Source organism: Glossina fuscipes, unplaced genomic scaffold, assembly GCF_014805625.2.
Source record: "Glossina fuscipes isolate IAEA_lab_2018 unplaced genomic scaffold, Yale_Gfus_2 0, whole genome shotgun sequence".
Taxonomy (NCBI): Eukaryota; Metazoa; Arthropoda; class Insecta; order Diptera; family Glossinidae; genus Glossina; species Glossina fuscipes.
In genome coordinates this window covers 41,430,707-41,456,349 of record NW_023998414.1, presented here as the reverse complement: position 1 = coordinate 41,456,349, position 25,643 = coordinate 41,430,707, and the positions used below count along the sequence as shown (strand labels likewise).

General features: G+C 35.6%; 1 protein-coding gene across 1 annotated transcript in view; it reads left to right on the top strand.

Moving 5' to 3' along the window:
• Positions 1 to 4,098: 4,098 nt before the first annotated feature.
• Positions 4,099 to 25,643, top strand: part of LOC119644654 (probable cationic amino acid transporter) — a 24,143-nt gene continuing 2,598 nt past the window's right edge. The window contains exons 1-8 of the mRNA XM_038044311.1: positions 4,099 to 4,432; positions 22,322 to 22,447; positions 22,547 to 22,700; positions 22,772 to 22,903; positions 23,807 to 23,905; positions 23,970 to 24,178; positions 24,234 to 24,589; positions 24,672 to 25,252. Coding sequence (XP_037900239.1) covers positions 4,397 to 4,432; positions 22,322 to 22,447; positions 22,547 to 22,700; positions 22,772 to 22,903; positions 23,807 to 23,905; positions 23,970 to 24,178; positions 24,234 to 24,589; positions 24,672 to 25,252 — 1,693 coding nt within the window. The 5' untranslated portion in view covers positions 4,099 to 4,396. The remainder of the gene's footprint in view (positions 4,433 to 22,321; positions 22,448 to 22,546; positions 22,701 to 22,771; positions 22,904 to 23,806; positions 23,906 to 23,969; positions 24,179 to 24,233; positions 24,590 to 24,671; positions 25,253 to 25,643) is intronic.

Here is a 25,643-nt window from a genome sequence, read left to right as displayed (position 1 = left end):
ATGCTTGTCGATTCTCTAGTTCTTACTCGTAAATTGCAACGGACTCACGGTAAATATTTTTACATTTACACCCATCCAATATATAGTATTGAAGTCTAGTATAGGTTTTCCCATTTTTTTTTTTAGTATTTTTTTTTAAAGGTAAAGGCATTGATTAAAAAAGTTTTGGTCGCAGCTGAATATAACTTCCGTGCAGTTGTTTTAATTTTCTCTTTCTTAGTTTAAAAGTGAAAAAAAATTAATATATATAAATAACATGTCTACACATACATGCATATATCACATTATAATGTATAATATATAATATAAATAATATACCGTATAACGCATCGGTCAACAAGTTCGTAGGATGAAATATAGATGTCGCCACCATTGATCAATCCATACGATTGTGAGATGGCAGCGATCTTCAAACGAAATATATTAAAATTTCACGACATTCCGGCCATTGCTTTACAAGTTGCAAGTTACAAGTCCTTTTAGTGATGCTACTTGTCCAATTTTCGAAACAATCGTAAAAATATGAATTTCGTAAGTAAATGTTGTTTTTTGATGGGAAAAAATGCTTTCAAAATGAACATTGACTCGAGTCAATTATTGCAACATCATGGCAGCTGTTGACTGTCGAAAAAATAAATTTATAGATGGTTTGCTTAGTTTAAACGAAGCCATATGGATATGCATGCTGTTGGACGGGTTGGTCGCCCAAATTCGATACTTGTTTGAGGAAAACATACAAAGAGTGCATAAAACCGTGTTTGGAAAACCGAAAAATGAGGTTAACGATGCCAGAAGTCAGTGTATTTATTACTTTGCATAAACATTTGCCCATGAGAAATATCTCTCGAAATATCTCGAAGTGGGTACTGCGTTTGCTCACCTTTGACTACGAAGTGTTGATGGATGATTGAGAGCGTTGTTTGCCGCTGTTTAGGTGAAATTAAACGGATTTTTTATGCGGTCTATAACAATAGATGAAACGTGGATTCATCATTCCGCGCAAGAGCCAGACCGGTGGAAGCCGTGACAAAAAAGAAAAAAAAAGGAGGGAAAAAATCGCTACACTAAACTTGGCAGCTAATGGTCGGAATATGATGCAATTTTTCCACACTTCATTTGAAGGTTGGCATCATCTAAAAAGCATATGGTTTCGTCAATGGTGGCGACATTTACGAGTGTATCTTACTTGTCGAACTTATTGAATGACGTGTATGTAATATTTTTTCCTTTTAATGTTCGGCCGTTGATCTGTTTACGAATTCGTTGAGATTTTCTTTTTATTATATTTCTAAATTTGCTTTCGAATTTCTGGATGCACTTTTCTATTGATTTCACTCAGACTGGAGCTTTAATTGAGCATTGCTATCGAACATAACCTCAACATTAATGCAACAATTGGATCGAAAAATTTTGTCGAAAGCTTTGGATGATAATGAAACTTCAGCAATAGATTCTCTATATAGGAGATGGAAAAAATAATTATGAACACTATACAACATAGTGCTATCTTGTTGAATGTTGGCAACACTGCTTCCGTGTAAATAATGCGACGCGTATGTGCCGCAAAGCTTACACGGTAAATATCCTAGACTGTCTGGCAGAGTATTATACGCTTTACTCTGCAACGGTTAAAGCATGGGATCGGTGAAATTCAGACTTCGAAAGAGGGCGAATTGTTGATGCTCGGTTCGCGGAAACGTCTGTAACGAACTCAGCTGAAAAGTTTAATAATTCGTCAGCGACAGTATCCACGATAATATCACACTACACCCAACATGGAAAAATATCATCGGCAAGTAGAAACCCATAGTTAAATGGTCGAGCCTGACGAAAATCAAAAATGATTGCGGCCAGATAACATAAAGGTACCATGTCAAAAGTGACAGTGGATCTCAACTTGGGTAATATCATTCCGACGAAAATAGTACCGCAGGAGCTTCACAAAGGTAACACTCGCGGAAGGGCTGCAATATCGAAACCCTTTTATAACGGAAGCGAACACTAAGCGTGATAAAGAAGTGATACTACGACCATTAAACCTAGATGATTGGATCGGCTTGCTGATTGGAAGAATGTGGTACGATCCTATGAAGCATCGTTCACCTTGTTTCCTACTAACGGCCGGGCTTATGTGTACGGAGAAGCACAAAATAAACCTACGATCCGCATTGGCGGATTATTGCGAATGAATATCTCGACATCGTCAATGATGAATTTTTTATTATGTCAAAGATCGCCATATTGCAAGAGGATAGTGCGTCCAGACACACAGTGAAGGGGATTCAGTCTTGATTTGAGGACTATCAAAATATCAGTAAACATGTTCCCTGGCCAGCACAATCGCCAGATCTCAACATAATTGAAGCGTTATAGCGTGCTTTAAAGCGGAGAGAGAGGAGTGGGTTACCATCTCCCATATCACTTAAGTAATTGGCGGAGCTTTTGATACAAGAATCGGACAACAATCCGCTGCAAATTACTCAGAGACGCTATGAATTGCAGTTGTTCTACAAGCGATTGATGGGCCAACACCTTATTAATAAATAAATATTGCATATATGTCAGGTGTTCATAATATTTTATTCAATCCCTACAGATATATTTAGCTCATGAACAGTTCCTGTTTTAGGAGTAAATGTTGGAGGAAGAACAGTACCTTTAAAGCGAATCATTTTGTTCTATTTCTCAAAGTCTCTAAGGAATTTTCGCACACTTTGCCGTGGAGATAGGATTGATAGGAATATCTGGTAAATAGCTTAACCTAAATTACTCACTTACTTGTTTGTTTAATGAGGAAACTCTTGATCAACTCATTTAGGTTTTCGGAAACATGCAAAAGATTCCATTATGTTATCTTAATGTAATGACGATGATATCAACAAGCGTATCACGTAATGTATGGAGGCATTTGAAAGTCAACTTTCTACTTAAAGGAAAGTAAAAGCTAACAAATGAACGAATGAGTGCACAGGAAGTAGGGGCTGAAACGAATATCGGACACAATAGTGGTAGCATGTGGTAACAGGTGTTTACGAATTAAAGTGTATAAAGCGTGTAAAATATAAAAACAAAAAGAAGGAAGAAAGGGTTAGTTAAAATTAAAAGAAAGCTATCAGAAAGGTAAGCATGAAAGGAAAAACATTGTAAGGATAAATGGGTGAGATGTAGCAACAAATTTGGAGAGAAAAGAAAAAAAGAAGAGAGAGCTTTTTTTTGTAAAATTACACTATTAAAAAGAGAGAGAGAGAGAGAAACCGGAGAGAACCTGACCTAGAGTGGAAGATGTGATACGGAGAGGAAGACAGAAAAACGGAAACTTTACATTAAAAAATGAAGTTAAAAGAGAGATTAAAGCTAAAGCCAATGACTGTTAAGTTTATCCATATTCACGCCGAGTTAAAAGCAATGAGACCTTGTGCGGTTAGGTATGGAAAAATGAAGCAAAAGTGGATAAGTATTTTGTAAGGAGGGAGAGAGTTAACCTTTTGCCTTTAGCCTTAAAAGAGCAATTACACCAACGCATTTACCCGCATGTCGTATAATAATATGTGAAACGTTTTACCGTATAGCGAAGAAGAAAACAAGAAAATAAATAAATAAATAATTGTTTGACGATGACGCGGAGTAAAGGGTGTAAACAACGAGTAAACGTTAAAATTATCATTGAAAGCTTTCCTAAGGAAGACTTTTCCTATTTTGAAGTTATACACACGGAAAATAGCAACCATTCAGTTTTCTCTACTACAATAAAAAAAAGAAGACTCGGAAGTCGAATTCATTTAAAAAGAGAAAAATTTTATTGAAAAAATTCTTGAAAAATTCCCAAAGAGAAAATTAATTAAAAAAGAAAAATATTTAACAAAAAGTAATAAAAGCAAAAATCGCATCGAAATTATTTTGAAAATCAGTTTAAAAAAAAAATTAAAATTAAAGTCAAAAACGAAAATAAGTTAACAAAAATATTTCTTGCAAAGCATTAAATAAAACACTTTATGCGTAACAAACTGTAGCCTGCTAAAGATATCGTATTAAAAATATAGAAAAAATTTATTTTGTTTTTTTTTTGCGTTTTTTTTTTTTTTTTTTTGTTCTTCATCTTAACAAATACGGTGAAAAGTTAAAGGATAAGTTTCTAAAGCAAATTGTTTCCCATTGAAGTTTTTGATCGAAGAAGGAGAAAAAAAATTCGAAAAATATTATTTAAACTGTTGAATATATATATATATATATAATAACGAAGGCATAGTATTGATGGTGTTTTGCTCTCGTAAGGAGTAAAATCAATTTTCTGTGTATAGTTCCGAAAAGTGAGGAAATAAAATTAAAGAAAAATTTTATTTTAAAATATTTCAGTTATTTTGCTTATATAAATATATATAACAATTACTTAAAAAATATGAAGCCTTCAGAAATGTTGCTGATATTTCAAAAGGTAACATATTTTGCCTTTTTTTATTTATTTTTTATATATTTTTTTATTTTTATTTTTTTTATATTTTTTTTTATTAAAGTTTAGCTTCGCATATTAATTAAGCAAGTCCTTGATATATCTGCTGTCCCTTTCGCTCGGCAAACAAATTCCCTTCCCAGTGATAATCATTTCTATTTTTTTTTTTTTTTTTTTTTCTATCAACACCAGAAGCATGTGTATTCGTTGTAAATGGAATGGAACGTTTTGACGGTCGTCGTTTGTTGTCTCGGTTAAATGGCTTATAAGAATTTGACATCCAAACACTCGTACGTTAAGAAGGCAAAAGGTCGAAAGGAATTGTGTTTAGAGTGATGGGGAGACAAAAAATAATATGTTTGTTTGTATATCTTTTAACTTACAAAAAATGCACACACAACCGGCGCTTTTGTATAAAATAAGTGTATTCAAGTTGTGCTACACCGTATTGAACATAAACTCTTCACATGTTTTGAAATCAAGGTAAACGAGATGTTTTATTTCACGTCACATGGACATACATATGTATATGAAAAAATCCTAAAGTACATGTATTTTCCTATGTGCATTTGTCAGTCCGTCTGTCTTACGTTGAATTGAAACTGCTTACAGTTTTTACAATTTCGCTTCAACAAGAGGACGAGAAAGAGATAGATAGATGGATAGATAGATAGATAGATAGATAGATAGAGAGAGAGAGAGAGAGAGAGAATTCAAAATTTTGAAAAAGTTAAATTATTATAATTGATCAGAGCCTATACCTATACTATTTCGCTTAAGACAATTTTTCATCTTTTGATGTGAGGCCATCAAAATGGTGAGTCGACTTTGTCCAAATTTAGTAAAATTAATTTTCTTCTCCTATCAAAGAGCCTCCTACTCTATTACTATTACTATCTACTTTCGTTAAAAAAAAAAATAGCAACAATTATATGTAGCAACAATATATTGTTGTTGTGGATCAACTCTCATTATAAGATACTAAAAATTATACTTGCTTGTCATATGAACGCTTTTTTTTTTAAGAAAATAATCGCATTCGATCCAAATGCTGTTTCATTTCATAAGTCATCCGATAATTGTATAATATGTGGCCTTCAAAATGCAGCATAAGCGTACACATTCAACTCTTTTTCTTGCACGATAAATGCGTTCCTTAGAAATACCTGCGAAAAAATCGTGTAAAAAAATACAATATATAACATATAGTAAATTTGGCGATACGTTCCACAACTCTAAGAAATCGTGTAAGATGACAATGGGAATAAGAAACATTTTTTTGGAATTTTTGAATTAAATCAGCAGTAAAATTAGAATGAAAGAAAAAAATTTGCTTTGAGATTCGTGTGAGAACCATATTATTTCAAAACCGTGTAAAAAGGGATGGTTGTATTTCTGCTTTCAAATGGAACGGTTTAGAGCCCTGCATATATTAACGATCTTTCAATACGTTCACGCGTGAATCGGCTCTTAAAGCCAATCATTTTTCATTGAATTTTTTATAAACCCGAAGATTTTTAATTATCGTACTTGCCGAAGTATTGGTTAACAAATTTTTTAGGTTTTCTGTGTATTTACACTAGAAAAAGAGCACATACTCTCATTGTCGCTTTCTCTCTTTGCCCCTTTCTCTTATATGCATTCTATAGCATTCACGTCATTCACGAAGAATGAAAGATATCTTCGCAAGTCCATCAAAACAACAATAAATGTTTGCTTAAAAGGTAATACTCTCTTTTCAAGTTCCTTACAGAAGGGATCAAGTGAAACTGGTTGGATTTTACGACAAATTGCTGAAATATCACAATCATCGTTTACTCGCGATAGTATTGCTATATCGGTTTACGCAAATGTAATATGAAATGTAAAATGATAATCTCATTAGTTGAGAAAACTTTGATTTGGAGCACGATAGATCGCTTCGATCAGTATTTGGGCTAAAAAATGATAAGAAAAAGGGGATTGATTGAAACTGTGCGGAGTGTGTGTGCGGAATACCAGGACTCGAAAATAATTTTTAGTTTACTTAATATGTCCACGTGCACACGAAATGCTTTTATTATTTCAAAAAGTTAAAAGTCTCAAGTTTGAGACTCATATATATATATATATATATATATATATATATGAGGTATATACATGTAAATCCATGCGGGTTTTCGCCTACACGAAAAAAAAAGTGCACTTTCGTTTCGTATATCGCGTTCACCTCCGGCGAATTAAGTTGAGAACGCAAAGAATAGAGCTGGACTTATGCAAAAGCTCCAAAAAAACGCGTTGCTATGTACACATCATTAGGACAATTAATACGATTGTCTAAGGCTTACTTTCGCATGGACAAGTCAAAGTTTGACTTTGAGGGCTGATCGATCAAATATCGTTTTATCGTAGAAAACGCGATAAGGAATCAATTCTATTATACATCTAATGAATTTCTTTACTCTTTGAGCATATATATGTATCACTAATCATGTATGAATGCGTTTCAAGGTCTATTTTCCTCGCGGATGACAAAATTATCATAGTTTATTTGCATGAGTACTCGCGTAAGCAAAGAATGGCGACTAACAACTTAGCGGTTATGGATTCAAATCCCAAGCGAGGGCGAGGTCATATCTAAGTTGGCCGCCAACCTATATACAAATCCATACCGTTTTTAGAATTTATTTACAAAGTATATTAGCCCCAAATAGATAAATTATTATAATTATTGTGGTTGTGTACTTTCGTCTATTCTCTCTACTCTCTCCCCCTCATACATTCTTCGTATTCATAAGAGTGTTAGAAGAGAAAAGCATTTGCATTAAAGCGCCTGCAACGCCTTCAGAGCAGAGCATGTTTACATAAGTGTAACGCATTAGCATTTAAATAAGCAAAAAAGCACCGCAGGTCCACACTCTTGAGTACACTAAAGGGAAGTAGTAAGTAAGATAAGGCATTCATTCATTCATTCATATCTGCATTATGATAATAACAGTAACGATTTGCATGCCTTTCTTAAGGAGGATAACATCCTCTTTTTTTCTTAATACGCCACTACGCTACACTGCATACATTATTTTATATGAATTTTTTTTTTTTTTTTACGACTTTTTCATGATATTTGTTACAGGATTGAAAATTATATGTACGCGTATTTGACTTCATTTGAGCATTAAGGAGAATCTTTAGTTATCCTATGGCAAACAGCAAAACAAGAAAGGAATGACATTTAGTTTAGCGTAAATCTTTTGATCCTCAGCAATCGTTTTTTTTTTTTTGTATTTTTTTTGTCCCTAAAGAAGAATGCAAATCGGAACTAAAGAAAACGTGCTTTTTTCCATTCCGCATTACATGACGCTATACATAATACAGGGGAGTTTAAATGATAGCTGAGTAGCTCTCAGTTACATATACGCGGAAGGGGGATAGCCGGCTGATGATGCAACACAACATTTATATGAAAAGTATATTATTATCATAATAATAGTACACGAACATACAATCAATCATTCCAACATATCCGAAAACTAACATTGTTATCGTGATACGAGTAATGATATTAGCATAAGCGTAATTTGATTAATGAGAAAACGTTTACACACGTTTACGAATTTCGCTAATGAAGGATTAATCTACGATTTGCATCTTGCATCTGATCTCTGATCTGACGGCAACAAGCAGAAGAAGAAGAAGACGTTATTTAAATATTTCAAAACTGTATTTATTGCTCTATAGGCGAAGCTTTAAATGATTTTAATGATTTTTGGAAAGAGTACCAGATATCCGAATACGGATTAAATACATTTTCTTGCTCAAGTTGATTAAAAATGTCCCATACATTTTCGAAAAACGAGCAAATCTTTGGTAAAATTTGGTATTGCATTTAATTGCCATTATTGCCATTGGAAGAAGTAATACGTAGTAATAAGAGAATCCCGCAAATACAGGATTTTCTTCAAAGACAAAGATCGCTATAGGATCTGATATCCGCCTGAGTAGCCGACTAGTCTAAGAATTTCGATAGTCATGGGTTCAAATGTCACGTGCGATAAAGTGTTCAATAAAGCCGATAGACGACCCGCGAAAAAAAAATTTGATCATAGGTATATTACATATTGATTTTATAAATATGTACATATATATATATATATATATGCTACTGGCGACTGGCTAAAAAGGGAAACTTGTTTGCCTATGCCTATGCCTATATATATCACAGAATAAGAAATGCTCGAGATGATAATATATATGGTGGGTTACATACTCAACTTTCAAAATAACTAGAAAACATTAAATTGATAATGATTTAATCTGACGTTTATCGCAGGATATGATCATGTTCTAATTATGAGAGATTTCGTATTTTTATTAGGCTTTGTCAAGTATTGCGAATTTTTTAGTAGAAATCCGTTCGGAAAAATTTTTTCTGAGTGTGTCAATTTAACTTTAAATCGTAAAATTAAGTGGAACTGGAATGTAGACAATTGGCAACAATATGCGTTTAAGGGTTGACATCTATATATATATTATATGAATATAGCCAGTTTTAATTAAATGATTTTGCTCAGCACTATCATTTATTATTAGACACTAGCTGCTATCGGTTTAGAAGGTGAAATTGCCGGTCTTTTACCAAAAGTCTTGAATTTCTCAGCATTTGCGAAGATTCATCAAAATATATAATGAGGTTTTACGATACGTGCACCGATGTTCACGATAAGAAGCCCGACTATCGAATCAGTATTCGCGGGTGCAACTCGCAAGTATGGCAGAGAGTTTACTTTGTAGCTCTCTTTCCAGCTAAAGTAAGTGCTCAGTCGGTGAAGATGTAGCACCTATCGATTGGGCGCACATTTACTAGATTGCGGCCATCGCATTCGCTTGCTATCCCTTTCGTCACGTCTTGCTGCCCGACATCGTGTTTGTGAATAGGGGACTGGTCATATTAAAAAAAAAAAAACAGATATCGAATGATATTGTATATATATATATATATATATATATATATATATAAATACAAACATACATAGGCAGACATCAGACCGATGGACATGCTTAAATTGATTAAAAATGATTCTGAATGAATGCGTATAAAACAAAAGAGGTGTGTGTGAGCGTGTGTGTGTGTGTTTATAGTGTGAACTTTAACTTGAAAAGCTTATATTTAAAAATTTTCCTCCCCATTAGCAGTGGAGGGCGGCAAAATGCCTACATAGAATTAAGTTTCCACCTTTCCGTTGTGACAACATTTACTAATAGTCGAGCTTCACACTTACGTTAAAAGAGATTTACTTAAACATAGCAAAAAATATCTCCAGTTGCCCAGATGCCAATATGGGCAACAGTTAGTGACACACATGAGCACAGATATACATAGAAACAGAGAGGGAGGAAGAAAGAAAAAAAGAGAGAGAGAGAGAGAGAGAGAGGGACTAAAAAGTGATGAGGCCATCAAAACAACCGACCGAGCGATAAACGTATTGCAACAAGAATCTAATTTTGGATGCCTTTAATATATTTTCGTACGATTTGTGAAAGGCTCTAAAATGAATGTCTGCATGTGAATGTATATTAATTTTTCGTGTAAGATATAAATATGAAATGAATTTCTATTTCTCAAACTCTTGCATTCAGTTATCGTATACACCGATCTTGATTATGTTTAAGATTTGCTGCACCGGCTCCGATTGTCATCTTTTTTTCTCATCCACTGCTGCTGAAGCGTTACTTATCCTTTTGTACAATTTTCTACATTTCTTAAGCATTACGCCATATGCGTCTTAAATGAATATGAAAATCATATAATATTCTCCTTGAAGCGAATTCTTGATATATAACTTCATTTAAATATAAAAAAATCGTCCACTTTCCAATTAGTTTTAGTTACCGATTAATACGTAACGTGTACCGACCTTTCATTAGAGGTTTTCGTAAGCAACGTTCATTCTTTTCGTCCTCTATGCCACACATTGTGCAGAGTATGAAAATGTTAGTTAGTTGGAATTCATATACCAGGCGAGTCTGTTGCGCTTCGTTGTTTCATTCTGTAGGGTGGCATACATGTACGTTAACTTGATCGAGATGAATAGTCAGAAAACTTTGATTATTCCTAACATAAATATTCGGTTTTCAATAGTCAACCGATACGAAGTTCGTTTAGAGTTTAGAGTAATATCAGTTGAGAGGGCAATTACACCATAAAAATTCCATTGGGTTTAATGTGTAGACGCATTGATGTTAAAAAGCGCAAATAATATCACACAGTGGGTAGATTGCATCTGTGAAGATAATTAGATCCATGTTCAGAGGATGTGGCCATAAGTGTGGCTGCGAATGTGGCCATGGGCTTAAGTTACTGTGGAAGGAATCTTCGTAAATTAGTCAGCTATTAAATCTGATTTTTTTTTTTTTATACGCATCCTCATCGAAGGATAAGGTTCATTTTGTTCATTTTGTCCAAACGCTTGCAACGCCCAGAAAGCAGCTACAGTGACCACACAAAGTACATACATTCTTGATCTGCATCAAATTCTGCATCGATCTAAGCATGCCACTCAGTCCGTCGGCGTAATATCGGTTTTAGACATTCCCCTGGCGGCAAAAATGAAGCTATCTTCAAATTCAAATTTGGCAGTCGTAGCTGGCGGATAGGAATTGAAAATCGGCCAAATCGAACGAAAGACATACCAACAGTAGCACATAAAGCGAGAACATCTCGGTTTTTTAAAACCAAAAAAAAAAAAATAGGTTTTTTTTCTTATCACTTAAAAACCACTGCAGATAGATTTATAAAAATTGAAACGTAAATGGAACTAATTGACCACGCCCGCCCAATATCGTAATGTATCAAAGTTACATTTGTTTTCTCAAAACCTTTATGACGCTCAAAAGTACCTAATCATGTCCATCCGTCCATCTACCCAAGCGGGTAGTATCGGTGGTAAACAGTCGCCATTAAAATGAACCAAACCTTCCAAAGGTCGCGCCTACAATGCCCCCGCGCCTGTGCGATGAATACTGCTGGCCGCGTTTTTGCTTGTCACTCGTATACTTTAGCACAGACACCATACAAATTTGCATTTTTATTCTGAAAGCAACCAAAAACACGGCCGCGCCCACTTCATATTACAGAGAATGAATATGTAGTTTTTTCCCTTTTTTAAGTCTTTCTTTTTTTTTTGGGATAAGGGCGATGGATGTAGAATAGAACATTCGGTCGCGGTCGAATATAGTTCTCTTGCTTGTCTTTTCTTTTCGCCTTCAATCGAAATATTTAAGCAGCAAAGTAATCCCTTATTGTTACTTACAAATGAAAAAGAAAAAAAAAAAAAACTTGAATGATTTTTGCTTCAAGTGAACTAAATAAACCGTTTGTGATTTTAATAAGTCAGTGTAAGAAATCGGTTTTTTCTTAAATGCCCCTTGCTCTATATGCTATATATGGTCTTATAAAACTCGCAGATGAGACATTTGGAAGCGCGTAAAATATTGGGTGGAAGTCTCCTTGTCAAGGAAGAAGAGAAGAATCGGCGAGACAGAACCCTCTGTTGTTGTTGTCTCAACATCTCAACACCATTCGTTTGTCGTTTATCGCGAAAAGGTATTTTGATGGTTTTCTCCTTCAGTAAAATTTCATTGAAAATATTTTGCAAAAGTCCTTTCTTACTATCTTTACTCTCTTCTTCGTCCCCCAGTTTTCTTTTTCATAATTTAACATTTCGGATATTCTACACAATTATTTCGTTTCTTTTTTTTTTTGTGTTTTTTTTAAATGTTGTCCAAGGTTGACAGGCGCAACACATTTCAACTCGACTGGATTTTTGCTATTTAGTGGTGAATATCGCGACTTTGTAATATGTCTATGCAATTTATGCCGTTATTATTATTATTATTATTATTATTATTGTTACCTGAAATAAGGATTGACTTCATGCGAATGCGTATACAAAGTGTCCTTAACCTTGATATTTTTTTTTTCTTAAAATATATCTGCATCAGCATCAGCATCCAAATGCTTAACTTAATAGCAACTTTTTCAATTTCTTTTGAACTGAAAACATTTTACATTTTTGTTATACTTAAGAATGAATTCCTTATAAATCCAATCTGCTTATGTCAAGGTTATGTGTACATCCTAACAGTCTTGCCTGTGACATTTTAAGTTAATTTTCTTTCTCTTTGATCGCATCGCCTTCACCAAAAAAAAAGCATCGCATCAGCTATTCTTAATACAACTATTAAGAAAAAAAAGCAACTAAGAAAATTAAATTCGGTCGCGACCGAATCTTTTACACCCGTCAGCCCAGTTTGTCCCAAAGAAACACAGAAAGAACAAGCAAAAGAACAAAATTCTCATCCTCTATAATATGGAGTTGGCGCAGGTGGTTTCTTCTATTTTGAACATAAAAGTTTTTGCCGCAGAGGCATGTGGGCGTGGTAGGCGTGTCCTTCGAAAAGTTTGGGTCAATTTCCAATTCTTTTGCAATGTCTTCGAGAGAATGTTTTGCACAAAAATCCAGTTGCACAGACAGGCAAACGGACGGACGGACATGTTCAGGTCAATTCAAGAGTTGTAACTAGTCAAGAATTTGTCCACTCTATGGGGTTTTTGATGCTTGTTTCTGCGCGTTATAAAGGTATTGAAGACATAGTTAAATTTTAATGCACTATAATGTTGGATAGGCGTGGTCAATTTTTTCCATTTTTATGCACAGATGCTACAGCATCGCTCATAGAATATGCGTTCAAATTTTTGTACATTTACCTGCCCCTAGTTTTTGAGTAATGAGCACAAACCAATTTTTCATTCCCTTTAAAAAACATAGGTTTGCTCAGTATTGTGGGCGGTTCCTTCAACCGATTTGGCCCATTTTCAATACCAAGCTGCGTGCAAGAACTTCCAATATTTTTGCGCAATTTGAAGATGATAGCTTTATTATTACGATCAGGCGACTGAAGGGACAGATGAACATGTTTAAAACGATTTAGAATTTGATGCTGATCAAGAATATATATAGTTGTATATAGAATATATATAGTTGGGAGCGTCCTTCTAGGCGTTGCAAAACTCTTGGCAAAATAAATATACCCTTCATCCTTCGGTGATAAGTGTAAAAAAACAGTACAGCAACTAGTGCTTATGTGCAGATAAAAAATAAAACAAGGACAAGGAACGACATTTCTCTTCTCAACTTAACTGAGTATACAAATGAATTGACAAAATTTTGTAATCGTAACTAAGACACATCTAAGGTAAAAGGTGTAAAGGTAAACGAATGACTTCATTCCACGACTTCCGTTCGATAAAAAACTTTGACCTTTGGCAGAGAATTATTTGTTGATTCAAAAACGACTTACCATAGGAGAAAAACGTAATAGCCGGGCAGAGCGTCCACTGTTAAATACTCGCGTCCACTCATCTCGCTTATTATAATACAAAGTTAAAAGTTCAATAAAAATTAGAAACGATTTAACAAAAAAAAACAAAAAAAAATTTCAATAAATGCTTATGCATTAGTGGCAATGGTACCAGTAATGCAAAGTATCAATGTGCACAACGGTTAAATTGGATGATTTTGAGCTTTCTTTATATAAAATAACCGTTTTCCATTTAGTATTACTGAGTTATCCACACAGAGTACACAGACTTTCGTCATTTTTGTTGCTTGATTTGAAGAAATCTAGAAGACCAAGAAAGTTCAAAGACAATGCATTGCAACTTGACTTACCGAGCGAAAATCCAACTCAAATACTTCAAGAGCTTCCGAATAGCTTAGCTGTTGATGAATCATTTATTCTATCATCAGGATATTCCATCGCGTGATAAACGCCCTTAAAATTCTTCGCTTACAACCTAAGGCGGACATATATCCCAGATTTCGTACAAAGACGAAAAATGAATCGATACCTTGTCTTGTTTAAGATAAAGTCGTATAGAGCAGCTTGATTTATGCTGGCAAGTTGTTGTTGCTCATGTTGTTATCGTGTATTACTGATGTTTGGTTTTTGTTTGTAATTGTTTAAATAAATTAATTAATTTTACCCAAGTGTAAATAGAAATTGAAAATGAACCCCAGAAATGGTAACAATTAACTTTCAACTTTGGCAGCAAACGAGTGCAATGAGCATCACCTCAATCAAGTAGAATAAGACAAGCATACAATTACCATAAGAGTTCATCCATCACTCTTGAATTGAATTAAATTTTGAAATTCATTTTAATTATTTTCCTTAAGACTACCTCAGCGTTAGTTGGAGTTTTTTATTCATACGATAGCTGAGAACACTCATACGCTCTGCTATGTATGCTATACGTATAAATTTTATTTTATTTCTCTCAGCTGATATTATGCGTGATTTTAATTGCATACGAACGAATTGTATCCCCCACGAGCATGTACGTAAGACAATGCGATAACAGGAATATGGAGACAATCACTATCTTCTCCCAACATATATACACGTAACGTAACTTTTGGCGACAAAATGTTGCTTGTGTTGTGTGGTTTCTGAAAGAATTCTCTTTTTTTTTTTTGCTTACATTTCTGAAATGGTTTAACAATATCAAAAAAAAACTTGTTTAAAAGGTCTCAGCTCATTGTTTTGTTCGTGAGTGTGTGTGTGTGTGTGTGTGTGTATACATATACAAATGTATTTGTGTATGCGCGTTTGTGTGGAGCCTATAGCACTACAAACTGTTTCTAGTACTTATTTATTTTAATTTACCCCTTTTGAATTCCCAAAGCATACGAAGATGTTTTCACGCATTTACATATGTATGCGTATTTCTGTAGCGTATAGAGTACTTTCCTCTTATATCTGTTATTATTCGTTAGCATCTAAGAGCACTTCAGCAAGTCTTTCAAGTCCTTAAGTAATCGTGTTAAACTATATAAACATGTATTCATTTTCCTATTTTATATCTTGCTTGGCTTAATAAATGCGCTAAAGAATATTATTTTTTTTTGCTTTCACATCACTGATACAGGCAGGGTACAGGGTGTGCTAAGTTCGTTCGAATGCATGTAAAATCCAATTGGACTTGAAATAGATTCAGTTTTTATTCTACCGAACGATTTAAAATCATTTTTGTCGTCAATGTAGACTCGTCTATCCGTCTGCCTGTATGCCTTCCTGCCTACCTGTCTGTCTACATACGCAAGCTACAATTTTTAATATTTTTCGATAAAAATCGCGTACAAAGTAAATATCGAAAATTTGAATTGAATGGAAATATATTTTGTACACCCGCCCTTATAAGTAACTATTCGCATGACAATAAAGTCGAGTTTACAACGTTTTATGGATGGAAATTCGAACCAAATAATTATTTGACATCTGAGTTTGTCATCGTGTGTTTATGATCATATAGGTGAAGAATTAGCCGAAATGGATGTAATATAAGGTATTTAACGTTTCTACTTAGTTTCTAAGGAGAAGTGCGAAGCCAACACGATACTAATAAATCGAACAAAAATTTCAAAACCGATGTAGTTGCTCATGCGTATGCTGGGAAGTGTTTAATCATTTTTCATTTCGTTAATTATTATCGAAAAATTTGCATTATTGATAAGATTGTAAATTTTCTACCATAATGCCAGAGAATGCATTTACGAATATTTGTCAAATATTTGTACGGCATATACAACACTAATACACACACCCACACATTTACTTATTTGTAGACATATATGCTATGTACATACGTATTTAATTAGCACAATTAGCATAATCCGTTCAATCATATTTGTTTGTCCCTCGGTCCGTCCTGTCATTGTATCTCAATGTGTGTTATGTACATACATTTTTTTTTTTTTTTTTTCCGAAATAAGTTCTCAAATTAACAGAAAATTGGATCTGAATATTGTTTGTATAATATTCTGAAGCAATGCGAAGCATTAAAAAATTCATTCATAATCGGATACAATGGCTCTCTCATTTAGTACTCATATCATTAAATAAACTGTGCACATATTTAATTAATCTATGTAACAAATTGAAGAACGATGAGCTTAATACCTTAAATATAAAATAAGAACAATGTCGGCCCACATGTCACCATAACCTTAACCGTATGCTCACACGCCTTTAGGGTAAATATCATGGCCACGTCATACATGATACTCAGAAATACATTTTGAAAACTCCTAAAATGAATTATTTTTTTGTCAAGTGCTTTACTAACTCGAGACACTACTGCTGCTGAGGTGCCACGATGAAGCAGAAATGGGCATCGGCCATTTATTTCGCAACACTGATCAGCGTTGGGGCCGACCGAACATCCCATGAAAATTCGGGGCAGTAACAGCTACCACAATACTCCCCGAAGAACCGTACCGAACGGTTTGGCAAAAATCCATTTCTCTATTAATCTGATGAGAAGTGCACCATAGTTACTGGGAGGAGTTCTTCTTTGGGAAACCTGGTCGGGGTGGACACGTTCATTTTGTCGACTGATCGTCTTACGACTTGCGTACGCAGCCGAACCCACATTTGCCTTTGGCTCTTTCATACGTTATCTAGTACACTATCCTCTTTCGACGAAAAATGCTTTAGGAGACGACATCAACACTGTCAATCTCTCACTGTATCCTAGCTCTTTAGTACTTCGCATTACCATCAGAACTAACTGGGTAGGAAGAATATGTTTGATGCCTTCCATAGCAGAGACCTACTTCGGAGAAAAAAAGTCCTCTTTTTACGACAGGAAAAAAGGCATTTCTTTCGATACTTTTTCTCGGCTTCCAGGAGAGAAAGGCTTCACAAGTTTATGGATAGTGAAATAATTACATCCTTCTTAGACAATAACTGAGTAGTTCTTACTTAGCAACAGCTATTTGCTGAGTAACAATTCGATCAAACCATTTAGATAAGATACTCAACTTGGCAATGCCTCTATAATTATTAACGCGATGTCGGTTTCCACATTTGTGAGATGGAATAAGGACTTTAAGAACTACCCTTCCAACACAAAGGGGAAGCATCTGATTCCAAGGAGTGATTAAAAGTCGCGAAAATATGACTGCGTACCTCATTAGAGCATGTTTTGCACAGAGCACGATGGAATGCCATCAGGCCCAGAATCACAACTAAATTTTAGAGACCTCAAAACAAGTTAGGAATCGAAACCGAGTCAGTTATCAAATATGAATAGTTACCTGTTAAATCGTAATCAACAGTTGAAAGCATATAAGGTAGTTACGAAAAATTAGTCTTAACATAATGTATACGATTTGATGGCACAATGAAAGGGTTGACGCTTTGCTTCAGAGACCGAGTGCAGAGGGAATGTAAGGTAATGATAGCAAGACATTCAAAATTCGTCCACGAAATTAATTATACATAACCTCATATTTACAAAATTCCGTCCTTCGCAACAACCCATAATAAACTTCAACTTAACCTATTAAAATGTTCCCAAAGGGCACAGTACACACACACACCTATACAAATTTCTTAAATGCTATGGCTAGCAGGGAAGACGCACTTCAAAAATTAAATTTCGATCCTATAGACGCAAGTCTCATCGGCAGCTGGTAGATAGACTACTAAATCATTTTGTCCGTCACAATTTCCTCTGGCGTCGATGCACATACACTTGCCACTTCATTTATATAAAACGTCAAGGAAAACGATGGTGGCGATTATCCCAATAGATGACTTGGGAGTCGAGTAATCTTCATAATACTAATCCGCTTAAGTCATACTATTATAAAGTATAACGCGTGTGAGAAATGATCGTCAATTTATACATACACTACCAGCTGGCTTCAGTCGTGGAGCTGGAAATTGGCGGAAAAATTAATCACAGTTGGCAACACGAAAATGTTATAATGAAATTAGGTATCGGTAGTGTCATAGAAACGACGGTAGACGAGCAGAGTATGTTCGGAAGGCGATCAAACATTCGTGGCAATGACGTTGAAGATATGCTACCAGAATCGGCCGGACGTAGATAGTTTGCTTGCGCCGCGTTTTGGTCGACCGCTAGTTGACAAAGTCAATGAAATTCTTTAAAGAATCGGCAAAGATCGGCACATGTCATCTTATAGCACTGCCGCGAAACTAAACATTAGTTAAAAATAAGTGACTTTAAATAAGAAGATCAACGTTTGGGTATTACATGACTCCACACTGAGTTCTTTAATGGACCGAATTTTCATCTGCCAATCGCTGCTTTGGGTGGATTGATAAGGAGCTGAAAAAAGTGCATCACATATAACGATAAAAGATGCCAGCAGATTGTGATCCAAGGTAGCGCCGGTCGTCCGTACAGTGACGAAATCCGGATTGACGGCACTCAACGTAACGCCTAACACTTTGTATTCGTTAGGATTGGAAGGAATTCGCTTAGTATAAGTGGCTCCAGTCTGGCAAGACAATTGCTTCCAATTGCTGCTTTACTGCTAGCCATTAATGTGGACGATTAACGCGCGGAATTGAAGTAAAGGGCATAGAAAGACGATGCGAGAGGACATATATATGTTAAGTAACTTGGGAAAAATAGATATAGTTTGGCATTGTAGCGCGGCCTTTGCTCGCTGCGGCCTCCATTTCTTGCCCTATTCGCAAAAGTCTCCTAATTGGCGTAAAGCTGACTTGAAACGAAGCCTAACACGATCACTGGGCCCACAATTTGTTCAAAATAGAAAGCAAAAAGGAAAAGTATTTTCATTTTGATGCGAACTGCCACGAACTTTTTCATGACACGTTATCACATGCACACACAAGACGCATACTTTGATAAGCAAAATATCAATTTCAAAGGTACCGTTACCCACTAACGGCTGTCTGAGTTGGCAAAGTACGCCCTCCACTATTGTTCTATGTTGTATGTGCATGTAATTTTTCTCTATATCCACTATAGCCCCTACATTCTGTGAGTACAAGCTGTCAAAAAATGTAATTTTACTGTCAAACAGGTTTTTCTATTACGATTATCGCTCTGGAAGTGAGTTTTTGGAAAGGATGACAACATCTCACAATCTGTACGCGGTACAGAATTGTCCACAAGCCAAGCAATTTTGAATGGTTTTTCGTATTGGTATGGCGTGGAATTCATAAGTTTTCTCATCCGTAATTTAAATTGACTTTGATGCTGATCAAGGTGATATAGTTACACCATATGACATTAATATAAATTGGTTATCGCAATGAAAACACGTTTTAATTATCGTTTAACAATAATTTCCTCGAAGGAAGAGGGCGAAGGAGAATGAAAAGAAAAAATTGAAAATATTAGTCAAGTAATTAATTGAAGTAATTAAAAACAAATGTCATTTATTCAACATTCATCAACGATAACAGGTATACACTTGTGTATAAAAACATTCTCACACACATACACTTACCCAAACTGAAACTATCCAAGTCAGCAAGCATTAACCGCATTTAATAGCAGAAGAGCAGCAGCAGCCGCAGCAGCAACAAGCTGCGTTGTCCTCTGTTAGGTAAAGTCACTGCGTTGTTATCTAAACACGATGCGGTATAACGATAAGGTCCTAAGAGTGTTTGTGTGCGTGTGCGTGTGTGATTGAGTGGTTTCGGTCATTTTGTTAAGAAAACATTTATTCACCCTTTTTCTTATTTACACAACTGTCGCTAACAGTTTAACCAATACGTTTGCATCTACAAAAAGCGCAAAAGTGTGTGTTATTGCGTGTCCAACAACAATATAACAACAGGCTTACAAAAGTTGTGGCATACTTTGCGGCTGTTTTACACTATCATAGATTTTATTTCGCCAATCTGGCATTCACGCACTTACTCACATATACCTACACATACACGTACATAGCTCAAGTCATAAATTCGCACAAGCACATCCATTTACATGTCCATAGTCAACCGCAAACGGAGATGACAAAGATGAGAATGATAATAATTGTGTTTTTGAGATTTGTTTTTTTATAGCCACCACCGAAGGATAAGAGATATATTCAACTTGTCAGGACGTTTGCAATACGCGAAAAGTAAGCTTAAGAACCTCTTGGGCCAAATCATGCGAAACGCACGCTCGCCATACAACATAACCCGAGACCAGCTCTGTTTATTTACTCGTTACTTATAAACCGGAAACAATATAACGATAAAAATTTGCTCATGTATTCATTCCACGGGTAGTTTTGCAGCACATGTCCACGTTTACGTAATAATATTATAGAGTATTGAAATTTCATTCTTTTGTTAAAGCGTTGACAGCGTCCTGAAAGAAACTGCAGAGGTCAGTATCGAATTGCTAATCGTTCCGTCAGTCCGTCTGTCCATCTATCTGTAGCTGTTATAATAAACGTACTAATGAGGCAAATACATTGGAGATCGCTGCGGATGGATAAAAACTTCCGCGTATAATATATTCCAAGGCGACGGTAAAATTCACTCAGGTGCGCCTAATATGATAGAGTAACGAAATTTAGTTTTTCGAATTTTTTTTTGTTTGGTCTCCTCTAAGATGGGGGTGTAAAAGGATTCGTTTTATAACCGAATATAATTTTGTTATGTTTTTCTTCGCATTTCTGTTTCTCAGCCTTTATCCCTCCGCTGCTCTTCTATCTCTATTATATAGTTCAATTTTTTTTCATATTTTAAACTTTTTCAATTATGTGGTTATGACGTGTTTCAGCCTAGTTTGTGGTGAGCACTCAAATCAAATCATAAACGTGAGCACTTGTTGCAATCAAAGCGAAAATCGATTGTCTCTTTCAACTATTAATACGAATGCGATGCAACAAAAAAAAAAAAAAAAGAGATAAAAGAAGAAGAAGAAGAAGAAAAAAATAAAATCACTTATTTTTAATGGACGGAAAGCGTAGAGAACGATTAAGCGTTGATGAATTCTTATTGTTATGTGGTTTTCTGCGGATGCGTGTGTTATTAAGAATCCAAGCACTAAGGTTTATTTCAGTTTATCTCAAGTGCAATTTTATTAATTGATTATACTTCAAGCACTGAAAAGAATTGACAGAGAAGAGCGATCATTAATTGGGAATTAATTTAAGAGAATGTCGACTGACAATCGAATCAAATCGAATGACTTATCTATTAGCTTAAGCTTTTCATCTTTGAGTAAAAAATTGAAATTTGAAATTTGACACTTACGTCATTTTAGAAAATGCAACAGAAACGAGTAAAAAGACTGTAGTGAGCGATGGCTCCCCATTAAATATCGTACACCACTTCGCTTAATACAGTTATTCATATAATGATTTTTCAAACTAAAGCGTAATACGGGAACCGACCAAAAAAGTGCGTCGATCCGCATTATATGGTTGCAAAAGCATTCGTCCTTGAACCCAAAACCATAATTTCATCAAAATATTTCAACACAAAAATACAAGATGGACAGAGGGACAGACACATTTAGATCGATTTAGAAAGTGAAATGGGTAATGCACGCTTCCTCACAAACCTAATACACATTCGTACCATATACGATATAAGGTATTAAATAATCGCATAGTGACTGTAACGATTAAACGATATGGTTAACGTGTATTGATCGGTATTTCTTGAAATTACACGACATGAACATTCTTCTCGCAAAAGATGAATAAGTTTACACATAGTGTTAAAACATGGTGCTGCCATTGTCGAAATCAAATGTCGGTCAAAAGAAATTGACTGTCATTGTTCTATACGAGTAGTGATTAAAACATTTGGTAAACGACGGCGAACGAGGTTAAACTTGGACGTTTACAACTGACTATTGTTCATTGACTGTCACTTTTCAAACACATTAGAGTCTGATTTTTCACAGTTACGCACCTCGCGAAAACGCCTAGAAACATTTCCCTGACTTATTATTTATTGCAGTTCATCGATAGCGAAGATTCGCTTATACATAACAGTTTATGTTAATGTTTTTTTTTTTTTTTTTTTGTCATTATTTTTCAGATTAAATGTAAGGTACCGTTACCCCCTGGTATAACCAGCGCCACACTCATACCAAAGCTGATACGCACCAAGGATGTCAAGCAATTGCAAGATGGTAAAGCACAAACAGCCAAACCAAAATTAACGGTATTGTCTTCAAATGACTTCATAACCTCATCTATATATAAAATTGATATATATATATATATATATTTTTTTTTAAATATTTTTTGTGAAACTTTACAGAAATGTTTAGATACATTAGATCTCACCTCGTTGGGAGTAGGTTCGTGTTGTGGCACCGGCATGTATTTGGTAGCTGGTATGGTGGCAAAAAACATAGCTGGTCCTGGAGTGGTTATTAGTTTTATTATTGCCGCGATAGCTAGTATATTTTCAGGCGAGTACTCGTTACGGAATTGAAATATTTTTTAAATTTATTGAACTTATGTATATAATTTTCGAATTTAGGCGCCTGCTACGCCGAATTTGGTGTACGAGTTCCTCATACTTCCGGTTCAGCATATATGTATTCATATGTAGCTGTTGGTGAATTTGTAGCATTTATTATTGGATGGAACATGATATTGGAATATTTAATAGGTAGAAGTAAAAATTTTAAATAATTCCTATTCATCACATTATGTCTATACATAAATGCACAGCAGAATGTATCGAAATCGCTAACTAATCAAAGGAGCTTACATCCGATTTCTGTATTGACGATTAGAAACGTTTCGGCAATTGAGATGATTCGCATGTGTAGAGAGAGAAAGTTAACATCTTCCCTACCGAGATACAAGTCGACATGTAACATCATGTGCCTAGAAAGCTATTTATTTGTGAGGTTGCGATATATCCTAATCTAACCTAATATCCTAACCTAACGAAAAACCGAAATCTCTCGAAAATATACGCGATTTATTCCCCCGTTCGCGTATACCTCGTGATATAAATGTGTCGTACTCAGTAGTTTCAAGCATTTACAAAATACATCCGAATGCATTATCCATACTCCAAACATTAACACTCCATTTGTAATTGTGGTTCTTACTTCTACTCCATGATTTCTCGGTCACGGTCGTGGTCTTTTCACAATCGGCAATCAGTCCTAGCGACGCTTTCTGGTTCTTCGGAAACTTGATAATGTGTTTTCTATTCAAAGCTTAAGAGCGCAGATAATGCGCCGAGTCATTGCATCTATAACGAATCAATGGAATTTTTTATTAGATTACAATGCTGCCAAGGGAAATTAAAGGGAAAAGAGGAAAGAGACTTAGGGCTTAAGCTCGATGTTGACGGACAATTGCATGACTCTAAATGCACTACCAGCCATTAGAAGAGGAAGCGTATCTAGGGAAAGAGGCGCTAATAGAATAATATTTTCAAATTCTGTATCTCTATAATAAGGCTTTCTCTCTTAAGAGCCAGAGGCAAAAAAAGAAAAAACAAAACAAGCAAAAAGGAAAATTTAGAATAATCTCAAGTATTTTTATTGATTTCCAGGTACCAGTGCCTGCGCTTGTGCTTTAAGTTCGAGTTTCGATTCACTTACAGGAGGAGCTATAGCAAATGCCATCGGCGACTCGATAGGCACCGTATTTGGTGATAAGAATGCATCTCAAATGATTTAAAACATATCTCAACGTTTGTACTTGTACTTTTATAGGAAAACCTCCCGATTTTATAGCTTTTAGCATAACGCTAATTATGACTTTTATTTTGGCTTTGGGGGCGAGCAAGTCGGTCGTGTTTAATCATATTTTGAATGCGATTAATTTGGCCACATGGGTATTTGTAATGACAGCAGGTATGTTTTATGTGGACTCCAGTACCTGGACAGAGCATCAGGGATTTTTACCGTACGGGTGGAGTGGAGTAAGTATGCATCGCACCTAACATCAACTTAATATTAATTAATCGCATTATTTAGGTTTTCTCTGGTGCCGCCACTTGTTTTTACGCTTTTATTGGCTTTGATATTATTGCGACTACGGGAGAAGAGGCCCATAGCCCTCAAAAAAGCATACCAAAAGCAATAGTAGGCTCTTTGTTTATAGTTCTATTAGCCTACGTTACAGTTAGTTTAGTGTTAACTTTGGTAGTACCCTATGATCATATAAATACCGGAGCAGCTTTGGTGCAAATGTGGTCATATGTAAATGCTCCTAAATGCCGTATCATAGTGGCCATAGGAGCTACCGCAGGCTTGTCCGTGGCAATGTTCGGCTCAATGTTTCCAATGCCGCGTGTTATTTACGCCATGGCTCAAGACGGCTTGATATTTAAGTAAGCATAGCAGGCAACCTAAGAAGAGAAGGAGAACAAAGAAACAATTATTTCCTATTTACTTTCATTCATTTATTCGCAGGCAATTGTCACAATTGTGGCAACGCACTAATGTACCTGGCCTGGCCACTCTTTGCAGTGGCGCGGCTGCCGCTTTAGTGGCTTTAACTGTACGCTTGGAGATATTAGTTGAAATGATGTCCATCGGTACCTTACTGGCTTATACGCTTGTTTCAACTTGTGTGTTAGTTTTACGATATCAGCCACATAGTACTTCCTTGGTAGAATTGTTGCCTGCTCAATTGCGGACACCCATTAATCCAAACGACGCTAATGATCCGCGTTCCACTACTGCCGAAGTACTCGAAACCAATACTTTAACCATTAAGCGAGTAACACGCGGCTTATCTGATTCAGACGATTCAATGATCGACGAAAGTCCCGACGGGTATTTGGGTAGAGATGATCAATTCTTGGTGTCCGATCGTTCTGAGAATAAATTCTATGGCGCTGTTCACGGCGCTCCTACCGGTCCCACTGGCCAGGCAACCGCATTCGACTCGATCGGTTTAAATTTCTTCACACGCAAACTCAATGAATATTCTTACCTATGCCCGGGTTTCTTTCCCTGGATTAATCCTGGACAGGCGACCACCGAAACCGGTAAGACAAATGAATTTTTCGTTGTGTTGTGTTCCATTGATTCACCCATCACTAAAGTATGAAGCACAATGTATAAATATTATTGATTTAAGCATGCCCATCTGTCTGTCCAGCCGTCTGTTGACAATATTCACTTGGCCGCAAAAGCTGTCGAAGCTATCGACCTCAAATTTGGCAGGAAAATTTAAAGCTCTTTGACATTGACAAGCAGATTGATATTGGAAATGGGCCACATAAGCTTGAAAGACACACTTACAGTACCACGAGAACTGAGAACATCCCTGTCGCCTCTGCTTTCCGTGTGTTTTGTTCGTTACTCATAAGCTACAACCGATACAAATTACCGAACAGATAGATATTCTGAAAATGGAAAAAATCAACCGTCCCCCCC